Source organism: Pinus tabuliformis, chromosome 4_2 (assembly GCF_031772625.1).
Source record: "Pinus tabuliformis cultivar Carrire ecotype Pingquan chromosome 4_2, CPIR1, whole genome shotgun sequence".
NCBI lineage: Eukaryota > Viridiplantae > Streptophyta > Pinopsida > Pinales > Pinaceae > Pinus > Pinus tabuliformis.
The window spans coordinates 761,259,722-761,279,384 of NC_142304.1; the positions used below are offsets into that span (position 1 = coordinate 761,259,722).

The window sequence follows — 19,663 nt, forward strand, 5'->3', positions numbered from 1 at the left end:
GACAGAGTTGAGGGTCTAGAAGGAATGGAAGCACTGAGAGATGAGGAAGATTTTTAGAGGGAGGTGGGGAAAATTGTAAGTAGAGGGGTGATGTAAAAGTGGCAGGTGGAGGGAGAAGAGGAAGAAGTAAAGGAGAAATCCACAGCCAAAGTTTCGTTTAGAGACCTACCGCATAAACGGTCGCTAAGTCGATGTTGAACTGGGTCAGGTACAAGCTGGAACTACCACGACCAAGCTAGGACGATAGTGACTAAGCTGAGATGGTGGCTAATCAAGGAGGATTGGATGGCAATTGGAGAAATACGAATTGACAAACAAATCACATGTCAAACGAAGACTAGGAAGGTAATTGGAGAAACACGAGCAGACAAAAAAAATGTGGATTGAATGACAGTTGGTCTTCAAGTTGCAGGTCACACTGCGACTGGTCGCTTCACAAGAATCACGCGCTACGGGCTGTAGAGAGTTTGAACAAAGCCACTTCAATGACCACCTGTAGTTGCTTCACCTTCACCAATAAAACCCACAGAATCCACAAACCATATTGAACCTCGTTTGCAGATGAAAACTCTACTAAAAAAGAGAGACTAGATGATAGGGAACGAAATGGCTAGCAGCCAAGAGGGGACACAAGCTCACGGGTAGCAACGATGGCAAAGAGTGCCTTTGTCCATCAAGGTGTTGCACTCCGACTCCAACTTGGACATTATCACGCTGTCCTCCAGCAGACCATAAGGGCCTAAACTTGTCCACACTTGGTCTTCTCTCACGTTGCCCTCCAACAGCCCACAAGAGACGAAGTCCACGCTATAGCATCTGCACCTAGTTAGGGCATCCCCACACTTAGGAGACCCTTACACATGGTTGCCCACAAACTCCACCAATTTGCCCTTTGTTCTGCAATAAAGGCGCTATTGCACAAATCTGAGCACCAACAATTTGTCCTCTCCAGGACACCATCAACTCATCAACCAAGGGAACATCTACAACACTCCTTGGTTGTCCTCTTGCCTCTCATATGATGTACCTACTGTCACCTTGGTTGCTTGGTAGGCCTCCCAACAATCCACGTGGGCTCCTCCAAACAACTCCTAAGTTCTCCTACAACTACCCATCAAACTCATCATTAATGCATACCTCTAGGGATAGTGTGATTCTATTGTAGGTTGTTGTTTCTAGTTAGGGTTAACTACAGATCATGTCAACCTTGTTCCATTCTCCAGCAAGCCTTCCCACAGCTGCAACATCCCTCCAATAGACTTCACTTCCCTTCATTGTTCCTAATGGAAAGTCTGCACTTGATCTCTAGGCTTTCCAACCCTCTCCTCAAGCTGCTAGGATTGCCAAGCTACAGGCGTTGTGGCTCTATTGAAGGTTTGTCCACACCTTACACACCATGAAAACTACCCAGAATTCGTTCAATATGTACATGGAGAACTCAACTCCTCTAACAATGATTCTGCCCTCAAATCCATGCAAAAACCAAACCTCAAGTCTTGGCCTAGTTAGGGTATACAAGGTCTGCATTAACTCAAATTTTCTCCACCCTAGAGGTCTCCTTTCCTTGCGTTCTTGCTGGATATGCCTATGACCTACTTTAGGGAGCCTAGTAGCCTACTCGGCCTCCCTAAACAGGCCTTCTATCCACCTACACTTGCAACGCAACACTTCGGCCTGCAACAGAGAAAATACCCACAGATTTTATGCCTAAGACACCTTTCACCTACTTGGCCTAGTCTCAATTAGACCCTCTCTTCCTCATTGGCTGCATCTGCCCAAAACCATCCCAGCAGTCACAATAATGACCTCATTCTCCTCTTCGTTAGTTCTCCTAGGGTTGTGGCTCCCTCAGGTATACTTCGACCTCCTTCCTCCTTAAACGAGCTCCTTTCTATGCTCCTTAAGGTGTCACTATAACCTCCACAACACCTCTTATTTATACACCAACAAGAGGGCTTCTCCAACGTTATCTAAGGGCTTGAACAACTATCACAAGTAATTTTTACACCAACCCAACCTTGACACTTCATGTGCAAACCCATTAAATAACTTCAAAAATTCATAACTCCACTTCTACAACTCGGAATTCGACGATTCTTGAAGCGTTGGATTCTCCTTTTCGCCCTCCTATCGTCTCATGCCATCAGATGTAGAAATGTGCTTCCGAAATTGCCCCAAACATGATTGGGTGCAAAACCCCAGGCTTGCTTTCTAAGCCCACAAGCCTACTTGTGGCGCTTTGACCTCCAACCCTCAAACACAAGGGCTTGGAGTACCTCCCAAGCTACACAAAAAACAGCAGTCCCAAGGCTTTCGAGTTGTGCAATCCCACTATAACAACACAAACAATCAAGTAAAGACAAATTGGGCTTGGAGAATGAAAATTTTGGGGGGACTTCAATTTCCAAGAAACAAAAATTAGTGGCAATAGGAAGATCCTCCCATAAGATAGCAAAAGAATGAAGTTTTAGCCCCCTTTGGTAATGGGTTAGAGAAGTCTACTTGACAATTGTTAATAAACCTAGTTTTCACATTAATAGCAAGCATACTCCAACAAAGGCATCGAAAACATTAAGGCTTGGGTAACCAATAAAACTTACTCTTACGAACAAATTTCAAGCATTGGAGGATCACAGTGATCAACCTTTGACTATATGGCCATTTGAATACAAGAAACTGGCCACTGAATCTGCTATTGGTGGTGTTAATTCTTCTCCTCATGACGACATATTTTCCTTTCAATCTTCTCTCCCCACGCAGATAGGTAATGTATCTTGGAATGCTTGAGGGTTTTCAATAGCCAAGAGGAGCATTATTGCTCTAGACACTTTGATTAGTCACATTAAGGTTCTTGGATTTTCTTGTCTTCTAAAACAACACATGTACATGGTTTCCATTGAACAAATCTTTGAGAACTATTTGGATCTCCAAACTTTTGGACTTAATCTCACAAGGAACAATTATGTGGTCTAGTTATCCAACATATTTTTATTGACACTTATTCTCACTTTAATATATTGTTATTGCGACCATTGTCAATTATCATGGTTTATGATTTTGGAAATAGAACTGGAAGCTCAAACAAACCTTTTATGCTTTAAAAGATAGCTACTAAACATTTCCAACATATGAACATAATACACTATGCAAGTACTAAGAGGGAAATCTAATTTAAAGAGAAACTACTTTATAACTAAAGAGAAAGGCTTGTTGAAGAAGACTGAACCATATATCTCTTAATAGAGTATAAATATATTTCAACGATGTAGAAGGAACAATGCACATTACATCTAGATTCAAAAATGAAATTTGCCTAATGAATCCCTGCACATCCATATAAAGATACAATTTTTTAAGGTTTGTGTTCCTAGGATTTGGCTAATACAACATTTTGTCTTAACCACTTTGCCTGCCCTTGGATTAACTTATTTTATCTTTTCCTCTCATTGTCAACTTACTAGCATAGATCCATCTTAATTCCAGATCTACCAAGCACCGAGAGGGATCAAATCTCTCAAGATACATGTTAGCCTCATACTCACAATCAATACGTCCAAAATAATAAAATTATGAAACTTGGAAAATATAATTCCTAGTTGTCTTTGATGTGCTCATCAATTCTAGAATGAGTCTATTCCTAATACTTGGGTGTTTGTTGAGGTCTAGTTGGTTGAGAGATTTTCTTCAACTAGGATCAAATCTCTCAAGATACCTGTTAGCCTCATACTCACAATCAATAAGTCCAAAATAATAAAATTATGAAACTTGGAAAATATAATTCCTACTTGTCTTTGATGTGCTCATCAATTTTAGAATGAGTTTGTTCCTAATACTTGGGTGTTTGTTGAAGTCTAGTTGGTTGAGAGATTCTCTCCAACTAATTAGCCTCCTAGATTAGTGTGCGGTTGATATATTCACTCAACCAAGAGATTGCAAGTCCAAAATAGACTAACTATCTTGAGACATAGCTTGATGTATATATAATGTATCATTATTTTTTGTGAATAGACAATCTGGCTTAAAACCTTTTCCGCCATTGTCTCTATGATATTATTTTGTTTTCATTAATTATTTCAATTGGTATCAGAGCTATTGCATTAAGTCATGTGAAGTTACGATATGGATGTTGTGAGCAAATAAGCCAAGTTGTGTAAAATCAAATTGTGTAAGGTCATTGAGCCTATGGAAAGAGTTGCATACCTGCATATTTGCGTACCTGCGTAGCTGTGGAAAGAGTTGCATACCTAGAAGGAGATACCAAAGGAATGCATCAGATTGATCGTATGAAAGTCAGTGGAGGCTGAGGAAGTGTGTGGACCTGTACACGAACTTGTGCATAGAGTCTGAAGCGTTAGCTTGTTCGTGGAGCATCCTTTGAGGATCCTGAAGTAAAGTCAAAGCGTTGAGAATGGTATTAAAGCTTGTGCATGTAGCCTAACATGTTGAAACCTATGTAAAGCCAAAGTATTGTGAATCGGTGATTGAAGCTTGTGCGTGGAACATCATAGAGAGAAGTTGTATCCACTGTGCAGAACCATTGAGCGTTGGAGCATGAGATATGTGTAAATTTGCTATGTAGACCCTATGTGAGAATTTGTGCAACATGGAGCGTTGTGCATTTTGTTGACTGGTGCAAGCGAAGGTTACAAAATTGTATTCAATTTGCGTTGGAAGTCTACATTGGATAACTGTGTTGGTGGGAATTTTATGCTTTTGGTGGGTCTTCTGAGAGCGGATCTCCCAGCTTGATGCACTACATTCTTTGTATTTTCATGTAAATCTTGGGATTCAACACTTAGATCTTAATCCATACTCTGCAAATCGGGGACCAACAACAACAATAGTGGAGGTGGTGGTAGCGGTGGCTCTCAAATCCAAATTTGGTGGTTTCTATCTGCAAAACAATCTCTTGGCCAAGGGTGCTATGTTCGTTGCAGAGTTGTGGTTATCCGTTGTGTGAGCAGCATCCGTGGAAAACTGTATTGAGTTGCATTGAAGAAAGATTCCTGCCTCGAATTTATGGAGTTGAGAGAATGACTTGCTGGAATTTCTATCACCAGAGGGAGTTGTTATTATGATTGCATGAACATTGTTGATGATTGAAGGAGCTTTTGTCCTAGTATGAAAGAGAGTACAACAGGAACCGCTGCCCAAAAAAGCAAATAAATTGAGTGCTCAGAATTGTTGTAGCGTGAGAAATTTAAAAGTCTCAAGATTAGCAGAAACGCAGAGTAGCCAGGGCGCAAGGTATCAAATCATGGAAATAACATTGGCGAGTTCAAGATTGAAGGCATTGGCACAAATATTTCTTGCACAAGAATATTCAACGGCTCACATAACTCAAATATTCAGAATGCAGATTCCATTTATTATGCCATAGAACAAGATAAAGCTAAGGCACAGTAATTTGTGGAATTGCCAAATAGCAAATAAATCATGTGAAGTTGTATAAATTTTGATTTTACAGCAAAGAAGCGTTAATCATTCCATGATATTTTGATTGAGAGCAAGTACTAAAGTGTGGAATCGATTTTCTGCAATTTTATTGTGTTGGGAAATAATGAATTATTATCAGTTGATTGCAGTAATATCAACGCCATTTTTATTCCATATCCTAAAAACTTGTGGTAGTAATTAGAAATGAGAATGAAAATTAAATGAGATTCGTTGTCACTGGGAGGGCTACCACAACTTTATAGGGCAGTAAAATGGATCGATATATCAGCAGGCAAGCTATGTGCAATTCAGTGGAGAAATAGAACGATAGAAGTTCGAAAATTAGACAATTCAATTTCTATTCGCATGTCTTTTTATTGTTGTATGTGTTTTCATTTTCTCCCATGAGGGAATTTTGCATTTGATACACTTCCAGAACAAATTAATAATCAACTACGAAAGCCTGCTCAACATTAGCTAGTCTTAACAGCAGCATGACAAATGGCAATTGATGGAGGAGAAGTTGAGGCGTAGAAAACCCACTATGAAGAAAGAGGTAAAATTCTAATTGAATGAACCACAAGCAGTTAAGATATTTTTAAATTTGGATTATTCAATCCGCTTGCCATATTTGAGAAGACAGTCTTTTACAAATAAAAGCATTGTAAAAGTGTGAGATGAGTCCAAAGTTTAGGGAATGGAGTTGAAGCCCATATGAGAAAATGAAAGTGCAAATTATAATGTCTTTTGTAAGCAATGTAATGACAAAGTTAAAGTCTATGTTGAAACTTTGGAAGTCATAAAGGAGTCGTTGAGTATATAGAAAGTTTAATGGTGAAGTCCATGTTGAAGTTAGGTATGCATTGTAACAACAATGGTGCATTCTTGGTTGACCCTGACGCCCAAGCCTTGAATCATTAAGTCAGAATTGATATGGGGTTGATTTCTTTAAAATTCATAAGAAGTCATTTGAACTTGTCATCTACATTATAAAAATCATTAACTTGGGTGCATTTTCGGTGGTAGCCGACGCCCTAAATTTGTTAAAATGAAATCAAATGAACGTCAAATTGAGAGAAGCAAAGTTCAAATCTAAAATCAAGCAAGCGAGTTCAAGAGTTCAAGCAAACGAGTTCAAATGGAGCAAAGTATTCAACTGTTAGAATTTCTAAACAATCTGATACTATCCACTGCTAAGGACACAGTGAAAATCAACAAAGCCACTCTTGCTGATATTAAAAGGCATCTACATTATGCACATGAGACTGTTGAATTTCTCCAACTTGAATCACAACTACAACGTGATGAGCTGCAGCAGAAGAGTCATGTTTCCGAGCCATTCAACAATACAAATTCAAATGATGAAGATGATTCCAAGCCACTCAACAATACAACTTCAAGTGTAGAAGTTGTACATGATCAAGTTCAACCTTCTTGTTCCAAGCCAATCATCAAACCATGGGAGGAAATCCAATGCAACAAAAATCGACATGGCTTAAGATATGACAAAGATGACAACAATTTGCATATATCTGTTTATTCAAAACCAATCAAGTTCATCAGTGGAGGATTTCTTGATCAAGCAACATCAAAAGTCAATGATAAAGTTGAAGAAAAGCCAAAATGTCAGCATTGTCAAAGAACTGGTCATATGGAAGATCATTGTTTTGATCTCCATCCTTGTCACCATTGTGGCAAGAAGAATCACTCATCAGAGAGATGTTGCAAACGAAACCAACCAGCCAGATTGAAGATTAATTATGCATGGATTGATCCTTGGGAGTGGTTATCTACTGTCAAACGATTGTATATGTTTTACCACAGAATTCAATCTCACATGAAGACAAATATTGCAGCCAATAGTGAAAAGATAGTACTCTCATGCACCTGAAAGGGGGAGTACAACAGTGAAACTCTCCTACATCTGAAGGGGGGGAGTTCAAAACAAATGCAGATGGTTATGGTCTCTCCTTTCAGTTGACAAAGGGAGGAATTGTTGATGAAATTGAATTGATGATGATGGTTGTCAAATTGAAAGTTTCGATAACAACACAAATCAAAATTTGTCAGTGGACAAGCAATTGGGACACTGATTGAGAGTACATTTGTGGGCATTTTTGTTCAATTGGATGGTCATTGGACCTAGCAAAGGATAGGTAAATCCTTTTGCATTATAGCTTGGCATTAGATTGAAGTGTCAAGCATTTTCTGGGATGTGTTAGACTTGCAATTGATTCACTTCTCTTGGTTTGCTCTCTTCATATTGGAGTTTTTGGCATCCAATTTTGGTGATTTTTCAGGCAATTTTCATTGAGGCTCAGCTTAGCAGTTTCAGCATGAAAACTTGGAGATGGTACCAGGTTCTTACTTTGGACTTATGATTGAAGGGGGGAATGTTAGCCTCATACTCACAATCAATAAGTCCAAAATAATAAAATTATGAAACTTGGAAAATATAATTCCTACTTGTCTTTGATGTGCTCATCAATTCTAGAATGAGTTTGTTCTTAATACTTGGAAGTTTGTTGAGGTCTAGTTGGTTGAGAGATTCTCTCCAACTAGTTGGCCTCCTAGATTAGTGTGTGGTTGAGATATTCACTCAACCAAAAATTTGCATGTCCAAAATAGACTGACTATCTTCAGACGTAGCTTGATGTATATATAACGAATCCTTTTTTTGTGAATAAACAATCAGGCTTAAAGCCTTTTCCACCAAAGTTTTTGTCTCTCTAATATTATTTTGTTTTCATTAATTATTTTCAATACAAATATCTTTTTGAGTGCATAACTTGACGAAATGTTTGCACCTCGAGAGGTTTGATTCCTCTTGTTGCTTGGTAAATCCTTAGTTAAGATGGATTTATGTTGGTTCTTAATAATATTATTTATATTATATAAATTTCACATCTCTATATATGAAAGTACTTTCATCTTTAAATTTATTAAAAACTTGATTTCATCTCTATGGAATATCCACAGAATATTTTTAGTAGTAATGAAGATATATGGTCTAGATATATCTCAAAAGCAATTATAACCTTTTTGCTTTTAGATTTAATTAAAAAAATCTAAGTTACCAAGGTTCGGATTCGGATACGAATCCGCCAGTTTTTTGAAAACCCAGGATCCGAAAACGGCAAAGAAACGGCAAGTACAAGCAAATATAAAATATTTTGTAATTTTTAAAATTAAAATTTATATAAATATAAAAATAAAAACTAAATTTATACAAATATTAAAAATAAAAACATATACTAATTTTTTAATATATAATTTTTACATATAACAAATAATTATTATATAAATAATTCTTAATGTATCATTTATAAATATTAATTAAACATTAATTAAATTTATATAAAAATAAAAAAGCATATGTGATTTTTTAAATATATAACTCCAATTTAATACTTTAAAAATAATTATTAAATTAATCATAATATAATTAATGCATCATAAACACTAAGTTATAATTATTTATATTAAGCAAATTATTAAACTTATAGTTATTTTAGAAAAGTTACTTTTAAACTTGAAAAGGAACTTTAAAATTGATTAAAATATAAACTTACTTTCTGAACTTTAAAATATCTTCTAAATAAATAAGAGTTCACGTCACATGTATTAAAGTTTATAATGTCTTTAATACTATTAAAGTTTAATAAATATGAGTTCACGTCAGTCACGTGTATTAAAGTTTATAATAAAGTTTATAATCTCTTTAATACTATTAAAGTTTATAACATGGTCAACATAGAAATAAAACTTGCATTAAAGTTTATAGCGTCTTGTATGTCGCCACGAACTTGCATTAAAGTTTATAGCGTCTTGTATTAAAATTTATAATATGTTCAACATAAAAATAATAAATTTTATGTCGCCCAGCAATTCCTTAGTTTATTTCCGCTAACAAATTCATTAATCTATTTCTTACCATTCCATTGACTTGCATTGAATTTCTCATTTTGGAATTTTGTGCTCCCGTATGTTGATGATTTTTTACCCACGAAAAGAAGATAAGCAGATCTCTGTGGATCCGGATCCGGATCCATCTCCGATCCGGGGATCCGCAGATCCAGCCATTAGGCCCGACGAATCCGGTAACATAGAAAAAAATGTTATAAAATTAAATTAAAGTAAAATATCTATAAAATGTTTTGATTGTGAAATGAGTTATGGTTTTTGAAGATCTGGTGTTGATAAGCATGGTATTGTAACAATACCTGTTTACAAGTTAATAATTTCCATGGTAAAGTGGGGGTGAATATCCATGGTTAGAAATCTTGTTACATTGTAAGTTTATTGTAAGTTTATTGTGAGTATTAAATTTTTATGTGTTTATTAATTAAATTTAAATATGACCTAGATGCGGGTGATTATCCTGGCAATTAATTGATAAGACAGTCGGACGGCGGAAGGGCTGGCCACATGGCCACCTGCGTCGTCCCCCATGCCAACCTAAGACACATTCAAGGCACCTTGCAAGCGCCATTAAATGAGTTTGAAGGCCGAGACAACTCCACAATTCTCATAGCCATGGCACCTGCAGAGCATTATGCAATTCCTCCCCCCTTGCTCCATTGTGTTTGCCCTCCGCAGGCCGCAGAACCCTGCTCTCGCACTGTAACAGGTAGCCGATGCTGGCTGCTAAGTTGTATTGACCTGGGCAATGGATTTCATTATTCTCATTCCAGTCTCTGCAACTTAGACCAGGCTCAGACCTCCTCTGTCCATTCTCTGCGCAGATACTCCACCAACCCCTCTGCTGCCAACCTTGCTCTCAATCCTGCCATGGCTCGCATCCGACATCGAATGCGAAGCAGAAGAGGAGGCACTCGCGGCGGCATCATCCGCCCACCGGCATCGCCAAGCTCTGACTCTGACTCCCCTGATTCTTCAGCTGACAATCCCAATCCACATAGCTCATTCTATGGTCGTTACCCCGACACCCGAAGTGGAAGGGGAAGAGCCAGGCTCCAAGGCACAGGACGGAGGGATGTTGCGGTCCACACAGCCGATTTTCCCCTTCCTCCACATCCAGCTCCCCATACCACTCAATTCCATTTTCGCAGCACCCTGACTCGACCCGTAATCACAGCCACTGTGACTATTTCTTTCTCTGAAGAAATTGATCCGCAGGCTCCTCCACCTAAGCACAAGGATGAGCAGAACAGGGCAGCCCCAAGCAACAGAGGCATTCGCATCCCAAGTAATCAGCAGCCCGACGATGACAAAGTAACCCTGCATGGTGAAGTTGTGGCTGGCAATCAACCAGCCGTGGAAAGCAAACATGGTACACGCAAGCATCGGAAAGCCGACGAGGCGACACGTCTGAAGTGCATGCAGGCGCAGGTAGCACTAAGGCGATCCATCCAGCTCAAAGCAGTGGCATGCCAGACGAAGACAATGATTGGTACAAATACGCGTGTAGGATCGAAGAAGAACCGGCCCCAGACAATCTCCACTTGGCAGCGAGTTGCTGCCTTTTTTGCCAGGTGGATGCTTCTTACGATGACTGAGCTTTTTCGGTTAAGTGTTTTATGGTTATAGCTGTGCATTGTCTTTTGGTTTTTTTGGACAACACTGATAACCCCTGTGTGGGTTCTTTCTGGTTTCATGGACTGGTTTCCCCTATGCTGGGGCAGTCAAAGCTAGACAGGCTTATCTTGTCATGAATGATGCTCAGTACTATTGAGGTCATGCCTCTCTATAACTCCTTTTTTGTATCATATTAATAGAACAATATTACTTAGAAAAAAAAATATATGGTTATGAAAATCAATGTTTTAATTTATATGATTGAATGGATCTTAATTTATAGCTACTATATATATATATATATATAGGAATATTCTTATTTTCAATTATATGTTTATTAATTAGATTTATTAATTTTTTATATTTTTTTTAATTATATGGTTATGAATATGAAACGTTATTATTTAAATTTATTTTAATGTGATAGGTATATTATGATTTTCTTTTATTTAAAAAATTGTTCAGAATTTTATTAATAAAAACAAAATTACAATTTAACAAATGGAATTTTTTTTTTTCTAAGTAAAGGCTAATTCTATTAATAAAAAGTAAAAATACAGTTACAATTCGGTCGAGCCCTCAGAGGAGAGCCAAGACTGTCTATCAATGCATACAAACTGACCCAGGGATGGGATTAACCAGATACAAAAGCCCAAAGCCTTACATAGGGAACTGGCCATGTTGGTGAGCCACAGAAAAGGACAGAAGAGAGCTGTGGGCATACTATCTAGACTGCCCAGATAACCATAAGCAAAATTACATAACCAGAGACCTGAAACAACAGCAGAATTGAAGACCTGATACAAAAAGACTTTGACAAAAGCCTTATAGGCAACGTACATTGAAATGAAGAGCAAGGAGAGGAACAGGGAAGTAGACATAGCCCAGGAGGCTTCAGGCATCAGTTTCATGTTCCGGAGCTTCCTCCTCCACCGGGCTTGGATTGCCCATCCACGAGTCGTCGACCATGTCCTCCTGAGCTGAACCGCTGCCACCGGGAACATCTACCAAACATCGAATGCCACCGGAACCACTCGTTGGATGAACAGAGGCCGAGATATCCTGAAGGTCGCCGTCTGTAGGCTTGGAGGCATTCAGGTCATTTCCACCAACCTACAAACCGCCACAGTTGAACATAGTGCCTACTTCATCCCCCTGCTGATCGCTTTCCTTCAACAAATGGAATTTTATTATTTTTATTACTTTTATCTTTTCATTATTTTTTAATTGAGCCAACATTTAAATGTTTACACTCATTTACAAACACTACAACATCTCGCTCATGGGTTCTATATTATTTTTAATCTTTTATAAATTTTAATTGAACCAACATTTAAATATTTACACTCATTTACGGACACTACAACATCTCTCCCATATTGGATTGTAGAGCGCCTCTCAGTACAATAATCAGTTTTTTTGCCCTCAATTCATGCCTCGTTCTTCTCTATATGAACTAGATACACTATTGATTGCATGCTCAGTTTTTGAGACATAATGAACATATAAATAAAATCACACATCAAATTAATTTGTATATGTTTCTAATCATTAATGGAAAACAATACTTCACATTGTTTTTCATATTTGATTCAGATATGAATTGAGAACATAGGTTAGTGCCATCGAGGTGGTTGAGGTCAAGGATGCACTTCAGACAGCTGTGGAGGTTGACTTTAATAGCTGGAAATAATTCATCTAATAACTTTAAACATACATAAGAGAGGCAGTCCCATGAAATAATGATTTCCTTGTAGTACTAACCAGTGTCACTGCATTCGACAAATTTCAAGCTCGAAATTCAAAATTTGCTGAATCTGAAGCCAATCGAACTAATTTGGCCAAGATTCACAGAACTTTAACCCGAACTCAATTTCCAATACAAATTTCAACCTAAAATGAATTTTAATTAATTAAATTCAGTGGTTTTCAGATTTGATCATTAAAATTCAACGGAGATAAAAAAAATACTAAAAAACAATAAACAAATCCTAAGCTCTTCCGTGTGGCTTTTGGTTCGTTCCACATGGTTTTGGGCACGTCCATGGTTTTCAACAGTCCTGTGGATATGTCGCAGGAGTCCCAACTCTCAATTTGCTGCCTCCATTCATACAGCTGTAACTCTATGCCTGTAATTAGCGCAACAACACATTTGGCCTAAAACTTGACTCTGCTGACTTCAAGAATTGAAACTTGACTGTGCACCCAAACCACATGACCCTCCTCCACGAGCTGACTGAGGATTCATGCCCCAACTGTATTGTGAGTTAGGACTGCACAAATGCTTCATTTTTATTTATTACATGTTTATAATTTTTTAAACTTTGAAGCAAGTCGAATATTATTACAAAAAAACTTGCTGTCAAATTCTTGTCAAACTTCAAAGTCGTCGAATTTGAATTTGAATTTAAACCAGCTGACTAAGGAACTAACTTGTAATACTTCATGTTTCTATTAACATTATAAAGGGAAAGAAAAGTAAAATTATTGATCAAATACCTCCAAGTGCTGTCGTACATCTCCACCCCCATTATAGGTGTAAGTATGCACTATGTGCTTTGAATAGGCAACCCCTGTTGACATCAAGGGATAATAAAAGTAACACAAATCAATTTAACTGCATGTGCAAAAACCATGTAAAGCTGGAAAAGACACAATGCTCGTGCAACAGCTTTCAACATGTAACTTCTTACCAAACAAATTGCCATCTGGACTCCACACAACACGGTTGACAGATACACCCGGTTCCTTAACAAGTGCTGCCTGCAGCCCCAGTGCAAAAGATTAAACTGATTGCATCACACATACACTGCAAGTTGAACAAAAAATCCAAACTAAAACTCTCATATGGACAGCACAAATTGAGCATGCAAAAATACCTGCATCGAGGCAGTGCAGCCTGCAAGATCCCAAACCTTGAAATTTCTGATGGCCAGCTTTTCCCGTGCACCCACTTCCCATATAGCTATATCACCCACAATTGTACCCACTGCACTATTCACAATAAAACAAACATTAGCAGGGGTGCACAGCCCTCGCATTTTGAAATTGGAAACAGCATTAATCAATATTATCCCAAACTCAAAAAGGATCATCAAAGACTAAGGAAATAAGACTCACACAATAGATTACCCTAGTGATAACCAAAAAGGGAACCAGTATAAGAAGAGGTGAATTGAAAAGGAAATTTTACTAGTCCTAAGGTGACCCAAGGTGATCATGGAAGAAAAGACAACTCAGCATATGTCAACATATGAGATGATTTTGATGAAGGGAATCCAAGTATTAAAATTTTAAGAGAAAAAAAATCAAAAATACAAATGATAGATAATTTGATAAAGTATCAGAAAATAACAAATAATGGACTAAATAAGTTAAGGATTTATTTTGAGCTGAGGTTAAGGCATGATAGCCTGAAGGTTTGAACAGAAAATTAATAACATACTAAAAAACAAAGAAAGTTTAACAACTTCATGGCAATAGCCAACAAATTTTGTAGTCGGCCTCAGAATATCCAGATGGCAAGCATTTGTGGTAATAATTTGATAGTTGAATAGAATAAAAGACAACATATATTTGATGCAATAATACCACACCTAAGAGTACAGTGTGCTGCAGAGGGTGAAAATCCATGCTCATTATGGAAGAACCCTGGTTTAAAGTTTGAGCCACAGTCTTTGGAAGGTCATCTTGCGAATACAGGCACTGAAGATGATTTGTCCCATGATAGCTAACCTGCAACAAGTTTATTAATAAATTAACTACGAATGTTGAAAACAATACAGCCAAGCACTCATATTTGCGTCAAAGATACCAATCAGTTTAAATTAACTCTTCTGAGTGCAAAAATTGACAAATTAAACATGGGACAACAAAAGCTAAACTCTCAAATTGAAGAATGAGACAAAGTTCAAACAAAAATAATACTGTTCAAATACCTCCTCGCCTGGCTGACCAACTGGCCTTGATCTTTTCAAGAGATGTTCAGAATCTGCAGACTGGTAATCTACTGGTGGGGTGTTGACTGGAGGGGTCCTCGGACGCTTCACCATAGCAGCTAAAAAATGATTTTTACAAGAGTTTTACTAAGGTTCTATGGTCAAGAATGAAATATGTCTACAGACTATTTAATCACTACATATCAAATTATTTGCAAAACTCTGAGCAAAAAGACTAAAAAACATATATCACTATCTATACAAACATGCCATTGCTATAAATCGAAGAAATGAGATTGCATCCCAGCCAGAGGCACAGACAACTTACCTGGACTTGTTGCTGAACTAAGCCCTACAGGGCCTGCAGAGAGTGAAGTATGAGGCACAGGGGCAGGATTAGCCATCCAACCTGCAAGGGCACTTGGAGGATTTGTAGATGGTGGTTGGAATGGCTGGTTATTGCCATTCAAAAGAAGGTATCAGAAATTATTCATAATCAAAGAGAAAGCAAAAAGGCCCCAAAATAGTAGTTGACAAAACCTCATCATGTAGAAAATGCAATGAATGTAAATCCAGTTTCAATTTTCACTTACTGTATGAGTAGGTACAGGAGGGAAAGGAGTTGGTTTGGCAAATGCTCCCATAAAATTGTTTGCAGGCTGTGGAGGACGTGCTCCATTTTGTTGTCCACAATTATGATCAACAAAAAGGGTTTTTATATCAGGGTTAGGCCTTGGATTTTTGCAGAGCTGATGCTGCCAATTCAGACTGCAAAATTTAGCAAGAATGCACATTAGAAAAAACAAGTTATAACAACTACACCACCCCTGGAACCAAAGAAGCTACAAGAAACAGGAAACAATTAATTAAATGCGACAGTAATGTTAATGCATGAAAGTTCATCCTGTGCATCCAAGTAAAATAAGCAGTTAAAACCCAGTGAAGAAAGACTTGCAATATACTGGCATCTCGAAAATAAACATGCTTGAAAACTTAGCTTCCTGGATATTTAAAGTCTATATAAACCTTTGATTGATAAGCGTCCGCAATCGAGATGCTTTAAGTGCAGGAAACTGTAACTTTTCTCGGAACAGAGGATTAGCTTCTATAAGCTTTTTTAATTCCAATAACATAATGTTCCTAGCTGATTTGGTATCCCCGTACTTTGAAAGCTGTTCATTTTCTCTGATTCACAGACAGGTTTGTTAGCGAATACAGATAAAATGAATCCTGCTCAATTCAGAATGTTATAACTTTAAAATTAAGAACCTATTATATATAGCAAACAAGCACCTGAAATTATCTAAAGTCAGAAGTTGCGTTATCTCCTTATACAGCTCCTCATTGAAGGAAGCAAACACTTTTAGGTCCTTTACTAGTATTTCTACAGCTTTGGCTCGGTCTGCCCTGGAAAGACATCCATTTGAAAAGAGGTTATATATATTTGACATCTATTTCACATCTTAAAACTATACCTCATTAATTAAATGATCATCCATATTGTAAGCAAAGAACATTCCACTCATGATGCTCACCATTGGATTAATGACAATGATTTATATTAAGAAAACAGAGATCCACGAAAAAAAATATTTCTAGGTTCAAACAGAAAAGTTAGCCTTGAAAATACACACAAATTTAATGCTTGATGCAATTTCATAGGAAGTCGACAGTTGAATCTTTCCTCAATATCATCATGTTGCTTAAAACTTGCATTAGAACATCGACCTAAGACCTACGAGTTGGGAATTAACTCAGGAATTCAAAAAAATGAAAGTTAAATTAGTAATAAAAGAAGACATTTTTCATAATACAGAAGTTTTCAATGTCCATATAATGTTAAGTTTGTACATAGAGGATACTACATACTACAATTCCCTGTGTATTCTTGACAGTTGATAGGTCTGCTGGTTGTCTGTTGTGAAATTTGATCAGAAAACAGACTGTTTAGTTTTGGTTTTCTTGTATTATTCACAGAGATAAATAAGTCCGCCTTATAAAACTCACAAATTCAGATTGGTTGAGTCAATCTAACTTGCGTTTGGCTTGTGAGTCTGAGTCAAACTTAAAGAAGCTGACTAGACTCGGTTCCCTCGAAAGAACCACATCGGACTTGGAAGTTGACTCGGAGTCGAAAGAGTACAGTAACACTGGTTGCAAAAAGAATTAGGAAGTTTAAACCTATAAATTTAAAAGGTTGCCTTAAACTTATAAAGGTGTCCAGGCATTGAACAAGCAATAAGCAAGTTATTCTAGCATATCATTATCGTTTTTATTTGCAGCCCATCTACCTTACTGACAGAGACACGCAGCACATAACATAAACCCTACAAAATTGATAACTTCGAGCACAATATTCTCAATGATAAGCATCTATATTTATACGATACTATCAGCACTTTCCAATTTTCCATAGAAAGAGACTGACTAGAAAGCATAAAACACAGAAAATGATAAATTTGACTGTGCTGTCTTAACTTACTTGTCCAATGCCTCTAAATATTTCTGCTTCCTGATTTCAAAAAATATCTTCATGGAGTATCGATTGTCATCAACTTTCGTAAAACCAGAAAGGTATCTCTCCACCTCTTCCCACTCTCCACCGACGACCTGGTCCTCAAAATACTTCATATTGAAGAAAAAGCCCGATTCCTGCTCGAGCCTGACCAAACCAACCCCAAACGGCATGACAGAGAAAAGCATGAGCAGAAACTCATAAAACCGCAGAAAATCAAGAACATTTCATAAATAAAAATAAAATAACGAAAGATCTACTTACTTGTGGACCGTTTCCTTAAACTTTTCCTCATCTAGAAACTGGAGAATGAGAAACACGAGTTCTCTGCTAAGAGAAGACATGGCCGACAACTTTGGCACCTACCGGACTTTAACCTTTGTCCTCAGTCAGCGTGCTGAGAAAATCCCCTGTTCATTATCTCCAGCGTCTGTACCGTTTCTTTTACGCATAAATCTCAAAGCTCATCGAACAGGCCAGCGTCCGAAGCTCGAAACGCTTCCAAGGCACAGATCTCGAGCAGGGAAGGGCCAGAAAGATCTATCTCAGAGCTAAATCGCATCGGTAGGAGAAAATCACGGGCCGCAAAGTTCGTAAACAGAGACAGCCACAGATTGGCCTTGTAAAGCGCAAGATAAAGACATCAGCGCGAAGACGCTCGAGAAAAACAGTTAGGGTTTAAACTACCAAAAAAAAAGGTGCAAAACTCGCTGCCATTCAAGCATTTAAAGCGGTCCCAAAACGTCAAAGACAGGGAGACTAGCAACGATTTTTGACAAAATTTACAAACATACACACAGAAACTTTAAACCTTTAAATATCACGGTATGTCTAACCGATTCAGAAGATTTTTAGCTCGCTCGCTAGGGGATTTGTTCGTACCTTTGCATAAGGGCATCCAATATGAATGTCTTTCTGTCGAGAAAATTTACCGTCCACCGCTTCTTCGTCCTCCGCCTCGGTTGTTTTGAACGATTCTCTTCCTCTTGTTCTTCTAAATCTGCAACACCAGCGGTCAAGCACGGACTCCGATGGTCACGCAACAGGTTCACTGCAAGATTTTTGTCGAACACCTGGCGGAGACGAGTTTCGAACCCGGAACCTTACGCATCGAATTCACAAGACTCTTAAAAACATTTCATTTCAAGGAGGAATCAAACACATTTCCGAACAACTGGCCGGGGTTATACCGCCACTGTCCTTATCTCTGATAAGAGCGCTGCATTATCACTTATCACTTATGACATGAATGACTTATCATATGATGATAACGAGTCGATTTTGTCGCCTAATCGGTCAGTCACCGGGCCGTGCTAACACCGGCAGATTTCCCTGCCGGCGATACTGCCACCGTCGTCCGGGAATTTTTCAACCGTACGAAGGCAACATCAGCGCCAGTCCACGCCTCATCACGTCCCGCCGTCCCGGGCGGTTGATTTTAACCACGGTTTAGCCCACCCAACCACGGTTAGTTTTTCTCCCTGATTTTGCCCTGGTGCCTCGCGTCACGTGGTTAGGCGCCTGGCCATGACTGACAACTGACGGGCCGTTTCTCATAGGTGGAGTCGCTGTCAGATGTCGGATTCTGCAATTCTTCTCACGTTGGCCCCACTTTCTAGAAGTGGGCCCGAGATGTACGAGATATAACATGACAACCGGCTTTTGATGTTTGTGCGCCATCTACCGCAAGAATTTAACGGGTGTGCTTCTCCTTTCGCCTCTTCCATCATCGCTGCCTTCCGTTTCGACAAATCGCAAGATATTATACGTACAATGTGCGAGAAGAGCCATCTAATCATATGGTAAATTTTCCCTCCGGGGAAACTTTACTATAAAAACTTCAACTTCTCGTCAACCTAAAATTCCAAGTAATTCGTTAAATATTAAATCATTAAAATTCGTCAAAACTTACCTCATCCTAAAATTACTTATGCCTGATTTAAAAAAAAATTCTAAAATTAACTTCTCACTGTGATCGAGAATTACTATAATATCCCACCTTTTTATATATTAAATATTTAATTTTTATAGCAATTTATTGTTGTTCATGTATCTAACTTTATCATTATTATTTGTTGCTCAGCTACAATTCAAGTCAAATTATCTTATATACTCAATCATAGTAATAGGTAATCTAATACAAATGTTGATTTTTCAATCTTATTGAAAAGTTGCTGATAAACATTGAATAATGAAGACTTTCTTATAAAATATTTAATATTTTGTATATTAAATT

The 19,663-nt window shown here is 37.9% G+C and overlaps 1 protein-coding gene across 1 annotated transcript in view; it reads right to left on the reverse strand.

Moving 5' to 3' along the window:
• Positions 1-18,581, reverse strand: part of LOC149171826 (protein TPR3-like) — a 64,358-nt gene extending 45,777 nt beyond the window's left edge. The window contains exons 1-12 of the mRNA XM_089424132.1: positions 18,310-18,581; positions 17,692-18,046; positions 17,395-17,574; positions 16,206-16,319; positions 15,939-16,097; positions 15,506-15,680; positions 15,241-15,364; positions 14,913-15,031; positions 14,571-14,709; positions 13,854-13,963; positions 13,668-13,737; positions 13,474-13,547 (exon numbers count right to left, since the gene is read on the reverse strand). Of these exons, the coding sequence (XP_089280258.1) occupies positions 13,474-13,547; positions 13,668-13,737; positions 13,854-13,963; positions 14,571-14,709; positions 14,913-15,031; positions 15,241-15,364; positions 15,506-15,680; positions 15,939-16,097; positions 16,206-16,319; positions 17,395-17,574; positions 17,692-17,771 (1,344 nt within the window). The 5' untranslated portion in view covers positions 17,772-18,046; positions 18,310-18,581. The remainder of the gene's footprint in view (positions 1-13,473; positions 13,548-13,667; positions 13,738-13,853; positions 13,964-14,570; positions 14,710-14,912; positions 15,032-15,240; positions 15,365-15,505; positions 15,681-15,938; positions 16,098-16,205; positions 16,320-17,394; positions 17,575-17,691; positions 18,047-18,309) is intronic.
• Between the last annotated feature and the right edge of the window lie 1,082 nt (positions 18,582-19,663).